The sequence below is a fragment of the Microcebus murinus genome, chromosome 4, assembly GCF_040939455.1.
Source record: "Microcebus murinus isolate Inina chromosome 4, M.murinus_Inina_mat1.0, whole genome shotgun sequence".
Taxonomy (NCBI): Eukaryota; Metazoa; Chordata; class Mammalia; order Primates; family Cheirogaleidae; genus Microcebus; species Microcebus murinus.
In genome coordinates, this window is record NC_134107.1 from 46,084,537 (window position 1) to 46,101,993 (window position 17,457).

Below are 17,457 nucleotides of genomic sequence, written 5' to 3' on the forward strand. Positions count from 1 at the left end.
TCCCCCAAATATTTGTTTTGTTTGTAATTCTCATTTAGTTTTACATTTATATGTGTGATTACTTGATTATGGTTTCACCTCCAAGTTTGGACTATAAACTGCCAAAGAGTAGCAGACTGTGTCTGCTTTACATTAATAAATACTTGCCATGATATCCTTAGTTCTTGATGTAGTACCTGACACATAGCTGCCATTCGGACAATACGTATTGAATTACAAATACATTAAATAAGGAAATAAATTTCATACTTCTTGTTTTGTATCTTCTAATTCCTGCATATATTAACATTTATATTAGTTGAGCTTTGTGTGGTTTTCAAGAGATTTTATGATCCCTTTTGGGAGCCTCCTTTTGTATTAGAATATTTCTGGATGGTTCTTCCTTTTTCCAACCTGAAATTCATATTGTGGAAATAAAAACCCTTTTCATTTTAATCAGTTCCAAGAACTTAAAAGAATAGCTGGTCACTAGCCATGATACAGTATTCGTTTCCTTATCAATGGGATATACTTTCTAATGCCTCGTTTTGTTTGAATTTTCATTTTAGGCCATCGTTTAGCTCAGTGAATCTGAGGGATCTAAGGGATACTGACAGTTCTTTTTTTGTTGTTATTAAGGACCCAAGTTAACCTTAAGAATCTCAAGGTAGTCTTAACCGTGGTGGCTTCTCTGCTGACATCAGTCTTACTTTGTGAGAATCATACCCTGGCAAGTGCTAGCCTACATCCTCTAAAGGTTCTCTTTCTCCTTGGGACCACTTAAAAAAATAAGGCCATTCATAATTAAAATATTTTTAGTTTCTCAGATTGTCTTAGTGCTTTCTTAGCAGGAATGAGGAGGGTTTCATAAGGAGGTTGGAAGTTTCTCTTTTATAAACACAAAAATTGGCTATCTTTGTCCCCTTTGACAGCTGGTGGCATCTTTCTAAAAAGCTTTCAAATCACAGATCATTTCTTCCTAATGAAATCTGTGTGGCTCAAATACAGTGGGTTGAAAATTTTATCTAATGCTGCGGTAAAATGCTCTAATTTAGATTCACAAAAGGATTCTGTACCCTTTACTTATGAAAGCTGTGCAATTTGCCCATAAAAAGACTGTTCAGCACCATTAGTGCATACCATAAGTGTTCAGCGACATCATATTCATTAAACAGAATATCCTTATGCATGACCTTTTCAACCTCAAATGTGTTTTTTCCCTTTGAAGAATGGCAAACGACAAAGGGGTGAGGGAGCCCCCAAGCAACATTGTTGCCTTTAAGGATGGACTTGGGAATTTGGGCTTGATCCTTTCACAGGAAAAAAAAAATCACTTTCAATCCTTTCTCACCTGAGGCAATTTTTAGTCTCTCTGTAGAACTCATTCTATGGCCAAGAGATCAACCCCTGACTTCTGAACTTTAGGAACAGATCTTTGCACAATAGAAAAATTTTGTGAAGGCAATAATCAGAAAATTTCTTAAATAACATTTATTAAGCACCTACTTTGTCTTAGATACTGTTAGTCACTGAGGATAGAGGTGATTATAGAATATTGATATAATCTATAGTTTCTGATCTTTAGTATTAAATATCACAGGTTTCCTAGCTTGATCAGATAGAGTTGGGTGGGGGCAGTATGGTGAAAAGGAGAGAATAGGGTAGATCTGCTTGTTTTTTAGAGTGAGAGGGAAGAGTGAGTGAGAATTTTACTGGTGACAATACATTTCCTTGGCAGGAACAATGATGAACCCTGACATTCATTCCATTGCTATAACTACTCTGTGGTGTTCCTGCACTCACAATGACCTTCGGTCGTTTACCCAAATCTTTAAGTGTCTTAGGGTAGTTCCTTTCTAAATTCTGCCCTTCTTTCTCTGATTCATTCAGATATTCCTCAAGCTTGTGAGATCTCTTCTTGCTTCCCTTTTAGGTACACCTGAGAGCCTGGCAGAAAAAGAACGGCAGCTCTCCACCATGATTACCCAGCTGATCAGTTTACGGGAGCAACTCCTGGCAGCGCATGATGAACAGAAAAAACTGGCAGCCTCACAAATTGAGAAACAACGGCAGCAAATGGACCTTGCTCGCCAACAGCAAGAACAGGTGAGCCCTGCAAAAGGAGCTGACAAACTGGAGATGTGGAATGTGCCAACCTCAGCAAGTAATCACATTGATTGGCTTATTTGTTGTAAGCTTTACTAAAAAATAAAAAGAAAAAAGAAGAGAAAAAGAAAGGGGAAGGAAGGACAGAAGGAAGGAAGGAAGGGAGGGAGGAAGGGAGGGAGGGAGGGAGGGAGAGAGGGAGGGGGGAGGGAAAGGCTTTGTGGAAATGCAGACAGAGTCTTCAGGACAATTAAGGGGATGTGTGGAGGACAAAGAAAAGCCTCATGGCAACTGGCCATAACTAAAATGATATATTGTTTCAGAAGGCTTGGATTTGATTAATTACTTAGAGATACTTATTCACATAGGCAACCCATGTCTTCCCAAAGTAGCTTAATTATGAGTAAGTGACTTCTCTCTGGGCCTTATTTTCCTCATCCAGAAAAGGGGGTCCTATTCTAGAAAACCTTTTGGGATCTTTCAACTCACTAGTCCAATGATTTTCTCTGGCTTTAAAGCCAGGGTGGCTATACGTCTAGGTTTTTCCCAAATAACCCTGATTATGCCTGTTTTCGTGTTGTAGCACATTCCACATCTCTTACTCCCTTCTACTGGCAAAAGTTGTCTTGGTTTGGAATATAAATTATGTGGTCAATATTTATAGTCTAGCTAAATAATTGAAAACAAATTAGTACATGGTTCCTAAAAGAATTTGACTTGATTGACTTAGGAGTAAGAAGGAAGAAAAAATAGTAAAGTTTAAACTATATCTTTTAAAAATAAATCACTATCCTAAGTGTTTTTCTTGTCTTATAAGAGTACATTAATCTAACAACAATGATCCTGTAGAATAGTCCCTGATGCTTTAGATCAGACAGACCCAAATTAATGTGCAGTTTTTAGGAATCTGACATTATTACTGGAATTATCTTTTCAGTTAAATGTATTTTATAGGGGTATATAGAGCAATATATGCTCTGTTGATTTTAATGAGTTGTGACGTCTGGTATTTTATATGCTTGAATATTTGCCCACATGTAGGAATATGGACTCGGCCCCTAATGGAAAATAACATAAAGGAACACTGTAAAAAATCAGAAGTTAGAATGTCATTTAGCCATCCAGAGATGACACAGTAATTAACTATTGACACTTGTGAATAAGCTAGCACAAATTAATCTTGACACATTTGCAGACGAGTGATATCTTACAGTGAACACTTTGTAATTATATTTCAAAATGAAAATTAAATGACACTTAAAACTAGGTTGTCATGCTCAATGAAGCGAGCATGTAGCTCAACCGATTGGCAAATAAAATTCAGAATTTGAGCCACATGGTGCTTATGTGCCATACTTCACTGTGTCAAACTCATACGTCTAGAGTGGATGATAGTAATTGCACTGTGGTGTTTTGGATGCATTTCTATGCAGCACTTTATCATTTAGGAGGGACCATCAATATTAGATGCCTAGTGGAGTTTCACTGGTTTGCTACGATGAAATAAATATTCAGGGGATCAAGCATCTATACCTAGAGCTGCAGAGTGAGTTGTACATTTCTGATTTGATTGTTGACAAGCGGAGTAGGCCATTCCAACCTGATTAAATACTGTTTCCATTTTGTTGATAAGGCTTTGAGAAGGAGCAGTCCCATTTCTCAAACTGTAATCTACATTAGGGGCAGCTTTATCATGCCTTCCAGTATGAACCAGTCGTCACCAGAAATCATAAATCAACATTTTGGAGCAGACTACTATGTTGTCATCTTATACTGTATGAAATGTGATTTGGGTACTTCTCCCTGCACCAGGCTTAGAACATGGAAAAGGCTCAGGAAATATATAGCTGGGGATTGATCCATACTCTACTTTTCACTTCCAACACAGCTCATTCTAGAACACTGGCTTTTTGGAAATAGGAAGAAAAGACTAACTCTTGCCAATAAGAAACCAGTAAACCAAATTCTTCTAAGTGCTCTCTGGCCACTTTTGTTTCTGGCTTCCTAGGGTTGGCAGTGAGTGTGTTTTCAATAAGTGGCATCTCCCTGAACATCAAGCTGTAGCAGCTCAGCTTTTGAGGCAATAAGTCTGATACTTGACTCATGCTTCATAATAAACACCATTATCCTAAGGAAGTTGTTTGACCTCCTGAGGGGCAGATTCAGTCATCAATAGGGCTTATGTTAAATGGTTAATATTTCATTTTATAGACCAGATAATGTGATTAGATGTTGAATTTGATTGTTGGGTAAAGCAAGGGAATGTAAAACTTGTATGTGGAGCCTGTACTGTAAAATAAACACATTGCCCTCAAAAGGATAAACAGATAAATGTTAAATTAAAGCTTCCCTTATTTTTAAAAATGCTTTGTACATCACATACAACATCAACAAAAAAGCCAGGGATTTTTGATTTTTTGCTCTTGTTTTTGGCATTCCTTTGACAATACTTGTAAGTGTATTCGTTCTGAAAATTTTTGCATAAAAAAACGTTTCGCCCAACTAGACCATATTATACAGTAATAGCTTTTCACTATCTTTGCTTAAAGATTTTATTATACTTTTTACATCCAAATTAAATGCTTTAGAACAATGTAGCCAGAGTTTTCCTGTCTTTATCCTGTAAGGATTGGATTTCCAAATACTCATTATTTCTAGCTAGCCAGACCAGATATAAGTGAATTGCTCACAAATGTAATAGAAGAGGTAGTTTTCACCTACAAATAAAGTGGAGAGATGATACATGTTTAAAAATGTTTCCTTTTCGCCAACTTTTCTGATTCTGCTTCTTTCATTTTATAGGAACTCTTTCATATAGAGGTGCAGTAAAACATTTTCATAATACCAGGAGAGATACCTGAGGTAATGGCAAAGGTGTAAGCATTTCATTTTAACTTAATGAAACTTTATTTCTAATAGATTGCAAGACAACAGCAGCAACTTCTGCAACAGCAGCACAAAATTAATCTCCTGCAGCAACAGATCCAGGTCAGTGTATTTTATTATTCTCATCTGATTATACCTAGATACTTTCCTCCTTGAAAATGGAATTTAAAATGCTGCAAATGCACCCCTGTCTTATAAACAGCACCAATAGGGCAATTATTCAAGGATGTTGAACACTATTGTATAAGTGAATGTAAGAAATATGGACTAGATGGTGGTCTAAGCATTCTTCTGTGATGTGAGGTGTTAGCATTGTCTTTTTCCCTTTGGGCATTTACCTAACACAACCTAGTGGCAACTTAATAGTTTCCAAGGCAGCATAAGACGCTATTTTTATTGCCACAAACCACTTTCTGCTTTGTACTTTACCATGTAATAGTACCATGGAGAAAAGCTTACTTTTATTTACTTGTTAAGACTGATTGGGCCAATTATGAGAAGAATCTGGGAAAAGGCTGTTAATAATTAATTTGTTCCTTAACAAATATTAACTGCATTCCTCCTAGATGTTGAGGGTAATATAAAGAATAACAAATGATAGTCTGTCTTCAAGGAACTTACAGTCTAGAAAGAAAGAACAACTTGTTCCTGAATAATTATGACACAATTTAGGAAGTTCCTTTCTCTTGTGTCAGAGTAAGAATATATAGATCATAATTATAATGGTCTGGGAAGGAGAGGTAAAGTATCTAATTTTTGTCATTTGTTCTTGATGGTTAATTCAATTAACAGCTATTTGAGATAGGTAAGGGAAGTAGTCTGCATTTTGAAATAAGAACACAGGTATGTAACTTCTAGAAAGCCCTAGGATAAGGAACTGGTTGTCTGGTGATTAATTTCCTTACCCCAATACAGACTGTTGTTTCTCTTGGTTGATGTAGATATTTTCTAAACTGCTGAGATCTGTGATTCAAACTAGTTGGGCCAGCATATTTTGAGTTATGTTTCTTGAGGTTAATACCATATTTTTTAAAAAATCAGTAGCATAAAGTCATAGCTTATTCTAATCTTCTACCTTATTGATGAGTAGCAATGATTTCAGCTTAGATCCTTGCTTCATTTTGTTAATTGTACTTGGTATACATTTAAAATACTGATTTGGTATCTGAAGAAATATATCTAATTTGGCATTTTGTCCAGCTATTTTCATAAGAGGTTTTAGCCAAATATTTTGTTTGTTTTTGTACTGATCCTATATTCTGTACTCGAGTATACATGTTTCAAAATAAAGAGCCCAAGTATAGATGAGATGGAATGTCTTTGGCGTTTTTGACAGTCAGCCTTTACAGTTAAATCTTAGAATAATTTCTCATCCTGATATCTCTTTTATGACCCATGCTGAGATCCTTAATTAAATAACTGTCCAGGTGTTCCCTTGTTCTGCCCTTATTAGAATTTTCAGTGTATTTCCTACTGCTAAGGTCAAGATTTTTAGCCTGTGGCTTCCTACATTTTTCTCTAGATCCCTCTCTAATAACTCAGTAGGTGTTAAATAACATGATCATTTAGTTCTATCTATTTTTCCTATTTATAAAGCAGGAATGGAAGAAGTTCTCTGAGATGTTCCTATATCAGTTAATTATTGTTAATATTTGTGCTACCTCTTTATTGCTTACTTTATTTCTAATATATTTCACTTCTTAGCCCAATGTTGTTTGTAGTGACTGGCTGTCTTTTAATTGATCTTTTCCTGTGGTTCTGATAATTTCAGATGAATAGTAACCAAATCAGTTCAGAGTATTTTTATGAAATATTATTAATATTTATTTATTACATGTGATTTTATGATTATAACTTGACTACATGAAATTATTGTCTTTTTCAGGAAATTATAGAACATGATCTTAAAACGTTTATTGAATGTTCAAGTTGAGAAGATAGGATTTTCTCATTTTCAAATTTTCTAACAGAAGTTTAATTGCTTTTGAAATTTGTGGCTATTTCTCATTGTTTAAATTTTTAAAAATTTAAGCTAATCAGCACCTGAACTTAACAGTATAAATTATAAAATTATGAAGTGATAAATATTCAATGGCAGAGTTGCATTCATTTAGAAATATAGGACTGTTTGTAACAAGAATTCACATTTTAAAAAATAAGAGGAAACAATAAAACCTGTATTTATAGTCTATTCTGTTCTGAGATATTGCTTCATGGTATATCTTCTCAATAATTGTCTTATCAGTATGAGGCCATTTGAAGAATTTTCAAATGATGAAAAACACTCCTTACCCAAAACTTACTCATCTCTAACACAAAGTAGGTATTGATATTCTGACTTTCATTTTTTTTGGAAGGGAAATGGGCTAAGTATATTTTCAGATACAGTTTTTGACAACTCATAGATGTGATCAAATTTAGGAGAGATTATTGTTGGGTGAATTTTAATATACTCTTGAGCAAAATATGAGATTTAAGGGATGCTTCAAACATTTTTTCTATCACAAAAAGTAAACATTCTTTTTTGAAACATTTGACAATAAAATAAAACAAAGAATAAAACAACATGACTGAAAACAAAACCTAACTTCTCTTCCCAAAGCAAATGATGAATACAGAGACAATTTGAGCAAGTTTGACAATTTTTTTTCTTTTTAAATCTTGAGTCCTAGAACATATTAGCTAACATGGTCAGTAAGATTAAGCCCTGGCAATTGGCTATGGATCATGAGTATCAGGTGGTTATATTCAAGATCATTTTTCTAGATCAGAATGCTGACTTCTGAATTAGTACTGGCTTTTGTTTTTGCAATTTGCAAGCTTTAATAGAAATAAAGGCAAGAGTGTCTAACCTCTTGTAACAACTGCACACAAACACATGTGGGTCTGTTATAATGGAAACAAATGAAAACTTGAATGGTTTGCACAAGTTGAAAAACAGGATTTTTCATTAAAAATAGGAAAAGGCTTGATTAAGATAGTATTGTAAAAGTTCCCATGCTTATTTTATTTGCAATTATTCAAAACATCCGTTCTTCCTGCACAGTAACCAGAAAGATGCTAATATGTGCAGTTATAAATAATTTATTTTTCCTTGAACATAATTTTTAACATTATTTTGGCTTGATAAATCCTAACTAACCCTTTAAAGAGATACTTCTAAGGTCACATAAGCCATGTTGAAAAAGAATGATGAATGATTTTGAAAACTGTTTTTATAGTTTTAGTGAGTCAATTTTTACCATTTAAAAATTGGGATAATAATTTTAAATGATTATTAAAATATTTTAATATTATTAAACAGATCTTTTAGGAGGCTGTTTGCTTAGTGCATTTAAATCCCTGTTTGTACTTTGGGGAAAATGGTGATTCCTTTAAATTGTTACATATTAAATAATTCACCTGGTATGAAGCCCAGAAAAAGTTAGGCATTTTTGCTATTTCCAGGACAGAAATAGCACAATTTTTATCATCAAGTTTATGAAAAGCAAACCTAGTGGGTCATGGAATATGGATCCTTGAAGTTGGGAATATTGATTCTTATGTTGTAATCCCAAAGGACAGGTAACTGCTTCAGTAATTTCATCCTCCCTCTCCCACTCATTACACTGTAGTATCTTAGCCAATATTTTGAAGCATTTTATTCAGAGCTGTATTAACTGGTCAACAAAATTCACTTTTAATCCATTTGGCAGTTGTAAACAGATCAAAGCATATTTACAGTATTTTAATCAACTATTAAATATAAGACTATTCTATGCAAAACAGAAAATATTTCATAAATGCTCATTTCTTAATTCATTCACATATCTATTTATCTAACTTAATCTGATCGTGGCACGGTTGTGAATCTAGAGAAGATATTCTCCATGGACACAATATTCCACAGTCTTGGGTTTCTGTAGCATGTCAGTAGAACACATCTAATGATGGAATTTTGCAGCTAGAACTTAGTCTTTGCAAAAGAATTCAGCTCATTAAAATATCTCTGTGAGAAACTTACTTTTCCAGGGATGAATGGTATTATCCAATTATTCATGTCTCTTCAGACCCCAATTTTAGAGTTATTCAAGTGGCTTGCATTGTGTCCTATCCTCACGTCACTGACTGAACGAACAGCAGTCTCTTAAGAACAGACTGGCTGGTTGGGATTTTATTTGAGCTTTTGGCTTTCTGGGCCAGGGCCAATGATGTAGTCAATTCATCCACATACATAGTTTTGGTGGTATAACTGTGAGACTTGAAATTGTTAGCTCTTTGTTTTTTTGTAATTAATATACAATATTCATTGTGCTCCCTCATCATTTAATACATGCATTAGGTGACAAACTCAATCTGTAGAAGGCCTGAACTAAATGCCACTGCTGGTTCTGCTGGCAGATACTCTTTGTCTTATCTGAAAACTTTTTGTTTTAAATGCTGTAATACATGTTGTTCATTTCCTTTATTTATTTCAAAATGTTAAGAGAGTACACGTAATTTTGTTACGCGGATGAATTGTACAATGCTGAAGTCAGGGCTTTTGGTGTACCTATCACCAGAAGAGTGTGCTGCTTATTTTCTTTTCTCCAAACCAAGTGTTCTTCCCTTGAAACTTCACTCTGTTCTTAAAGTATGTAAGTATCTTTCATATGTAGTGCTTCCTATTTTGATTATAATATATTCCTATGTGCCCATTGGTACATTTTGTGTGTTTGTCACATAGTAGAACATCATTAAATGTGTATCATCCTTTCTTCCTGCATAATAACCAGAGATATGCTAATGTTATAAGCAAGAAAGTGTCCTTAAATAATTAAACAGAATAATTTGAAAGGTACTCTTTCCTTTTAAAGAGATAAACCTTGCCTTTTGTTTCCTTCAATATGATTAACTACAGGCATTTCAGGTATCTGCTGAGCAGAATAAAGGACTACCTTTTTATGTGAAGTAGTTGTCTAAAGATCAGAAATAATTACTTTGTACATTAGCCTTCATGGCCTGCTTGACCTGGTTAATTAATTTTTTGCTAGCATAATAATAATAGATATATATTTGAAGATATGCTTCATCGTTAAGTATCTAATTGACCTCTAATTTTAAGAGCTGGACCTTCCATTTATTGTCTTTTGAAGATGGCTGGAGCAGCCAACAGGAAAACTGAGGAAAGTCAGGAGCTGACTTTCAGTCTCATGTAGTCCCTCTGCCTTAGGTTGCATCGCTTTGTTAATTGTATTTAGTATTGATAAACAAAAGGCACTTATGGTGCTCCTGTTTCGGTTCTAGCGAATAGTCCTTTTTTGTGTTATTGATCAGGTAACGGATCTCCTTCCAAAAGCCTCTGAAAAGGACTAAATAAACCCATTGAAAGTAATTTTATACTTCTATTGGCACTGTACATGTATCTGATACTCTCTTGCAATGAAATAAGGTTATAAACAAAGCTTAGAAGTCTAGGATTAGCCCCCAGCTTCAGCAAGCCCTTAAAATATTTTGTAATTCTATCTTCAATCATGAATTAGCCAGGAAAAAACAGACCCTCTCTCCTCTCTCTCTGTCTCTGCTGTATGCTGTTTTTAATTGCCCACAGGCAGGCTGTTGTGATCTTCTTTGGAAGTTTAAAACCAAGATAAAAATGCAAATCTAATTATTTCTTTTATGTAATCTAATTAACTTTTTAAGTAGTGATAGATGCTCTATGGCCTGCTTCAAACATTTTAATAATAAAGTTTTGGATTATAAAGAATAGGTAAAACTGCTATAATTATGAATAGCAAAGGCCTTAACAGCTAAAATTACAAATGCTTGTTGTGGATTAAAACTCCACGTTAGTTTTTCCACATTTGTCATGCTAGATTGTTTGTTACAATTGGAGCGGATCTAGAAATAAGAGACTTGACCAGATCTCATGAGCTACTATATGGAATTATTAATCAGCTAGTTACCTGTTTTCCAAATGTGACCTTATAGCAAAAAGTCTCATTCAGCAGGCCAAAACCTGAAGGTGAATCTCAAGTGTTTTCCTGCACTATTCTTCAGCTTCTTCAGCCTTTTCTACAGGACCTTCCTTTCTCTATCTTATCTACTTGTGCTTATCTCCCAGACCCCAGTCCCCTGCTCTCCCCCAAACCAGTGATACTAAAAGTTCAGAGAAACCAAAGTCTCTGCTTCTTTCTGAGATTAAAGTGGGAGAGTGCTTTACCTCTTCACGGGCAGGGTGGGGTGCAACAGAGTGGGGAAGATTATCCAGGTGATGCCAGCATGTGACATTACATAATATTAAATCAATCCCCCAGGGAAAAGGTGTCTCTTGACACTATAATATAATAGTGTCTATAATACTGACACTAATAGTGGCTATAATATTTTTTTCTTGATCCTTCTCATTATGTTGAGGGCTCAGTTTAGGGTTAGTCTTTAATACTCTTCTAGGATATGCTAATCTCTCTGAGAGAGACAGAGATCATCTAATTCTCAGAGCCTTTGGAGGCAATAGCATTTAGCTAGAATTTAAATAAATATAAAATTTTCTTGGTTATCTGGTTACTTTTATATATGACAAATAATTTTAGTTTTCTTTTTGAAGTAGTGTTATATGGTTTCCTTTTGAAATAAATGTATTTAAACCAAAAAAAATAGTAAACCTAAATAAAAACCTTAAGCAAATAGTATCTGGGTACTTGGATGAAGCAAAGTTATGAAGGTAGTTCTTTAATGATGGAATTTTGGGAATCCCTTGAAAGAGCACTACACTTTGAGAATTTTTTTTCCTTTTTTTTTTTGAGACAGAGTCTCGCTTTGTTGCCCAGGCTAGAGTGAGTGCCATGGCATCAGCCTAGCTCTCAGCAACATCAAACTCCTGGGCTCAAGCGATCCTTCTGCCTCAGCCTCCCAAGTAGCTGGGACTACAGGCATGCGCCACCATGCCCAGCTAATTTTTTCTATATATATTAGTTGGCCAATTAATTTCTTTCTACTTATAGTAGAGATGGTGTCTCACTCTTGCTCAGGCTGGTTTTGAACTCCTGACCTCGAGCAATCCTCCCACCTCGGCCTCTCAGAGTGCTAGGATTACAGGCATGAGCCACCGCACCTGGCCTACACTATGAGATATTAAATGTTTCCCTTCCACCCTGCTACTGCTTTCACAGAATGTTAAACTTGAAAACATCATCTAGCAGTCCTCATGATTCTCATTCACTGGATGGAGGGAGGATAGGTAGCTATAACTATTGAAGAGCAATATAGTTTATCATAAAGCTATATTTAAAAATAACACTAAGATTATTATGTTTTTCTACCTTTTTTTGGAATTAAAATGCCCTTTCTATGAAGTAATAGTGATAATAGGTGGTATGTGCTTTCTTTGTTTTTCAGTAGTTTTATTTGGTAAAATTAAAAGTTCCCAAATATGCCTATATCTCCACCTTTGTCTTTGAAATTTCACTGATCTGTGAGATACACAACCTTAGGGACTCTTAATATAGTCCAAATCTTTTACTTTACACGAGGAAACTGAGGCATAGACCACAGAATTGTCTAGGCTTACAAAGCAAATATTGCCAGAGCCATGAGTGGAACCCAAGTTTCTTGACAACTAGGCTAGTACTGTTTCCAGTATTCCAGGTTGTGTTCAGTTTGCCCTTTTGTGACGTGGATAAATATTAATGCATTTCTGTTACCTAGTTTATAAAATACAGGTAATAATACCTGACATCTAAAATCTCATTACATTGTTTTATCCTTAAATGGAAAATATAGAAGACTTGCCACTAGACAGTTTCTATCCCAGAACTACTACAACTGTAGTAATACCTACAAGGCAAGAGATAAAAAGAATGTAACTAGAATCTTTTTGTAGTCCAGCATGAGATGTATTTATGGCTAAGTGACTCTTTTGGTATTTACATGTATACCTCTTAGAGCCAAATATGGCTCTAACACTTTAGGAGGCTGAGGCAGGAGGATCCCTTGTGCCAGGAGTTCAAGACCAGCCTGGACAACTTAGTGAGACCCTGTCTCTACAAAAAAGAAAAACAAAAATCAGCCAGGCATGGTGATACACACCTGTAGTCCCAACTACTTTGGATGCTAAGACAGGAGGATTACTGGAGCCTGGGAATTCGAGGTTATAAGGAGCTATGATCATGCCTCTGCACTCCAGGGTGTGTGACAGAGTGATACCCTGTTTCTAAAATAAATAAATAAATAAACCTCTTAGATAATTATATTACTTTTCTAGGGGCTTTCAAGTAACACGCCTATATTGAGAGTCGGTCACCTTTAATGTTTAATAACTTTTTTTTTTTTTTAGCAACTACCTTCTTCATCTGAGAAAATTGAACACTGAGTAACAGCATTCCATGCCAGTGGTCCTCAACCTTGATTGTACCTTGGAATCACTTAGAAGCCTTATAAAAATGCTGATGGCTGGGTCCCATCCCAAAGATTCTGATTTAATTGGTCTGGGGTACAATCCTAGCATGGGGACTGTTAAAAGCTTTCTAGATGATTCTAATAGATAATCAGGATTGAGAAATAATGCCAATGAAATGATTAAATGTGAACCCTGTGTTTAGATCAACTATGACTCTCTTTCTTTCTATCTATCCATCCAGCCTGAGGGTTGGAGCATAGCTTAAACAAATAATTCTTGAGCAGTTAAAATATGCATATTTGGCTTTGGTCACAGCTTTTACTTACTAGCTAGAAAGCTTATAATAGGCCATGGTTTAAACAATTTAAATAAATTTAGTTAGTTTTTCTAATAACTTGATTTTTATTTGTATGTGAGTGTACTGGCCAGATAAGAAAGAGTTAATATCAGAAGATCTGTGTCTTTCGAAGAAGATGTAAGGAAAAAAAAATGAAGCATGGTCTTACAAAATTAGATAAAAACATTTAGAAAATAAATTCTCAGATGCCATTTGACTTTTAACTATCTAAATAGAATGAATTTTGGCCCAAAATATCAACCTGTTATTTTTTAAGTGTTTTCTAAAAATTTTCTATGTCATTGTACTACATCTGGGCATATATGAGGAATGTACAACTCTGAATGTACTTTTTTTTTTTTTTTTTTTTTTTTTGAGACAGAGTCTCGCTTTGTTGTCCAGGCTAGAGTGAGTGCCGTGGCGTCAGCCTAGCTCACAGCAACCTCAAACTCCTGGGCTCCAGTGATCCTTCTGCCTCAGCCTCCCGAGTAGCTGGGACTACAGGCATGCGCCACTATGCCCGGCTAATTTTTTATATATATATCAGTTGGCCAATTAATTTCTTTCTATTTATAGTAGAGACGGGGTCTTGCTCTTGCTCAGGCTGGTTTTGAACTCCTGACCTTGAGCAATCCGCCCGCCTCGGCCTCCCAAGAGCTAGGATTACAGGCGTGAGCCACCGCGCCCGGCCTGAATGTACTTTTAAGCTATATTTGTATATACAAATAGAAGGTACCGAGAATAAGATGTGTTGTTTCAGGATATATATAATTTAAAAATTTTGTGGAACTAGCACAGGTATTGGAGACAAATAAATCAAAGCTCAAATTCTAGTTCTATTTACTTACTAAGTCTATGGTCTATTTAGTTATTTACTAGCTGTGAGACAAGTTATTTAATGTCTTTGAACTTAGGTTTCCTAATTTCTAAAGATAGATAATTATAGTACCTTGTAGTAGTTTTAGAATTAGAGCTAATTATATAAAGCCCTTAGTAAGTTCTTAATGCATAATATCTACCACTATCACTATTATTATTGTTCTTGCTGGTTTTATATGACTAGGTATAGGTATAATTTCACAGTCCCTCCTAGAGAAACATACATGTACATATTTTGTATGGCATGCATATGCACATTTGTATCTACATACACATGCATATTTAGAACCCACAAATTAGTGATGTGAATATAGGATAATCAATGTGTATGCACTATAATCAATTATTATCATCATGATAATCTGGAGGAAAAGAAAGAACAACAATTTTCTCTGGCTGCCAAATGAGAGCTTTTCAATTGTCAGTGAGTGGAGATTAAGGTTTATCAGGCACTCATAAATGGTCGACCAAGAATTAGAGCAGCTTGGAGATTGTACGGAAGGAAGCATGACATTTTATTCTGGAAAAACAGGGTCATGGGCTTTGCTATTAGATCCATAGTATTTGTGAAGTTAGAAGGATGGCAAATGAACCTTTCCAATTTATTTTACAGCTTTTTAAACACAGATGAAGTTACGTGATATAGCAGCACAAAATGCAAAAGTTCTTCTTGTTTAAAATAAAGTTGTTCATATAAATCTTATGTATGCCATCTCCTTTAAGTCAAGCATTTGCCTAGCTTTTGTGAATTATGTCTATACTTAGAATTTAAGAAGTTAAACAGTATGCATACCAGACTTGAGAGATGAGAAATAAAAATTGATATACTGTGTGACACTTGATACAGCACAGGGAAATATCTTTTAAATGCTGAAAGGATGTACTGACATAACCATTTTTAATTCACATATAGTAACTCCCACTCAAAGTTATTAATGTTAGAGTCAGATAATTTTACTTGTTCAAAATAAAAGAAAATAAATGATGCAAAAAGTGTAATGTCTCCTGTGAGACACTGAATTAATTTTATCCACCACTCAATCCAGTAAGAAAATGTTAAAATTGTAACATTAAACAATGAAAGTTAAGGACTTCACAAATCAGGATGAAGCATATAGTCCATCCTCAATTAGGTTGTAGTCTTAACTTTTGTTATATATACACTTTGGTGGAAGATTTTTCTTTTAATATGTGTGCAGATGAGTTTTCTGAAGTGGCTGAGATTAGTGCCAATGTAAAGGGCCTTCAGCTGGGCTGGCTTGGCAGGGCTCAAACATGTTGACAAGATGGACAAACTATTCTAAGGAAGTCTAACAGTCCACCCCTATTTTGTACTGTAAAAGCATCATTCATGGGCTCCTCCTTATATATTCTTTAGTTGTGTTATACATAGGAAAAGGAAAAAAATTAAAAGCTGATGATTTCAGTTTTAGTTCTTAGCCTAATAACTTTTGGTCCTTTTCAAAAGTTGTGACGAAGTAAGAAACCAGCTACCCAAATGGAAAAATATTCCTTATGTACTGTTATTCAACAAAAGATATAATTCAGTTCTAGGTTGCTGTTTCTCAAGCTGAATGTGGCAGAAGTCATTTGTTAATGTGCAGAGAATTAGTTAAATATAGGGCACTTCAGAATTAGTGTAATTGAATGGAGGTCAAGGAGACAATCAGGGACCTGAAACTTCAAGGAGAGGAAGATCTCCAGCTGTTTGTTGGTTCAGGTACTTGTTTGTCCTAAAGGACTTTATTTTCATTCTGTGATTGTCAGCCCCTCCTTCCTCCTGACTTGTGCTTCATTGAGAACCATGAAACTCATGATAGATCTCAGATAATAAGTTGAATAGCTAGAGGCTGGGGTTTGAAAGAATCGACATAGTATATTGGTAGAAGAATGACGTTGGTAGCAGAAGATGAAGAGGAGGAAAGTGCACATAAATAGAAAGCTATCACCTTGTTTGTGATGAGTGATGGCTGTTTGAGAAAAGGAAAAACTAGTTCTGAGCTTTTCTATCTACTCTGTGTTAATTCTTTGTTCTGACTCAGATTTCTAGATCTTATGTTTGAAAGAAAGATACAGTGGAGACACCATTGGGTGACCTGATATTCTTTGTCTATGGAAAAGCCCACTGGGATAGGCAAAAGTGAACTAGTAGTATTTATTATTAGGTTCTAGCCAGAGGTTAGTCTTAGAAGATCAGGTAGAGCAGATCAGACACACAATAGAGCCAACATATAGCTTACCGTTGGAGGGATTTCAGCTCATTGCTGGTATATCTATTAATCCAAGGGTAGAAACCAGGGCAAGGAAAAATGAAGTTGGGCTCTTGAAGTTGACATCCATACAACAGCTGTTTTTCTATTAAGATTTTCTGATTTAATTCTAATGTGGATTGCCAGAGCCACTGGTCTCTTAGAGGGCCCTCTCATGGACTCCAGCTTAGGATAGGAGTATATCCTAGGCACTCCTAAACTGCTGGCTGAGCTCTTCTGGGAGGGAGAGTTCACATCATTGGCAGTAAGTAAAGAACTCTATGTTTAGGACCTTGGTCTACATATCAATGCAGTATCTTTCCTTCTCAGTAAGACTGGGCCCTGACTAAAGAGACCCTGATTTGTGATATATTGTATATATCTAGTGGTTAAGTATATGATGTTTAAGGCAAATGTCTTTGAATAGTAAAATTATAGATAATTTTGTTTAGTTTTAGCTTTTTAAAATTTTCTAACATATATTGCTTTTGTATAAGAAAAAAGTTACTTTAAAATTTTAAATGTACATTGAAAGAACCTAGATTTTCAATATTAAGAAAATTATTAAATTTACTACAGTGTATTCATGTGATGGACTGTCATGGATTGCTGAAAAATAATGTTTGCAAATAATGCTTAATGATTGGAATAATGCTTACAATATT

The 17,457-nt window shown here is 35.1% G+C and overlaps 1 protein-coding gene across 27 annotated transcripts in view; it reads left to right on the forward strand.

Moving 5' to 3' along the window:
- SOX6 (SRY-box transcription factor 6) overlaps positions 1 to 17,457 on the forward strand; it is a 631,508-nt gene that overhangs the window by 420,361 nt on the left and 193,690 nt on the right. For all 27 annotated transcript variants that reach the window (XM_076002133.1, XM_012780692.3, XM_012780698.3 and 24 more), the window contains 2 exons: positions 1,913 to 2,085; positions 5,005 to 5,073. In XM_076002133.1, coding sequence (XP_075858248.1) covers positions 1,913 to 2,085; positions 5,005 to 5,073 — 242 coding nt within the window. The remainder of the gene's footprint in view (positions 1 to 1,912; positions 2,086 to 5,004; positions 5,074 to 17,457) is intronic.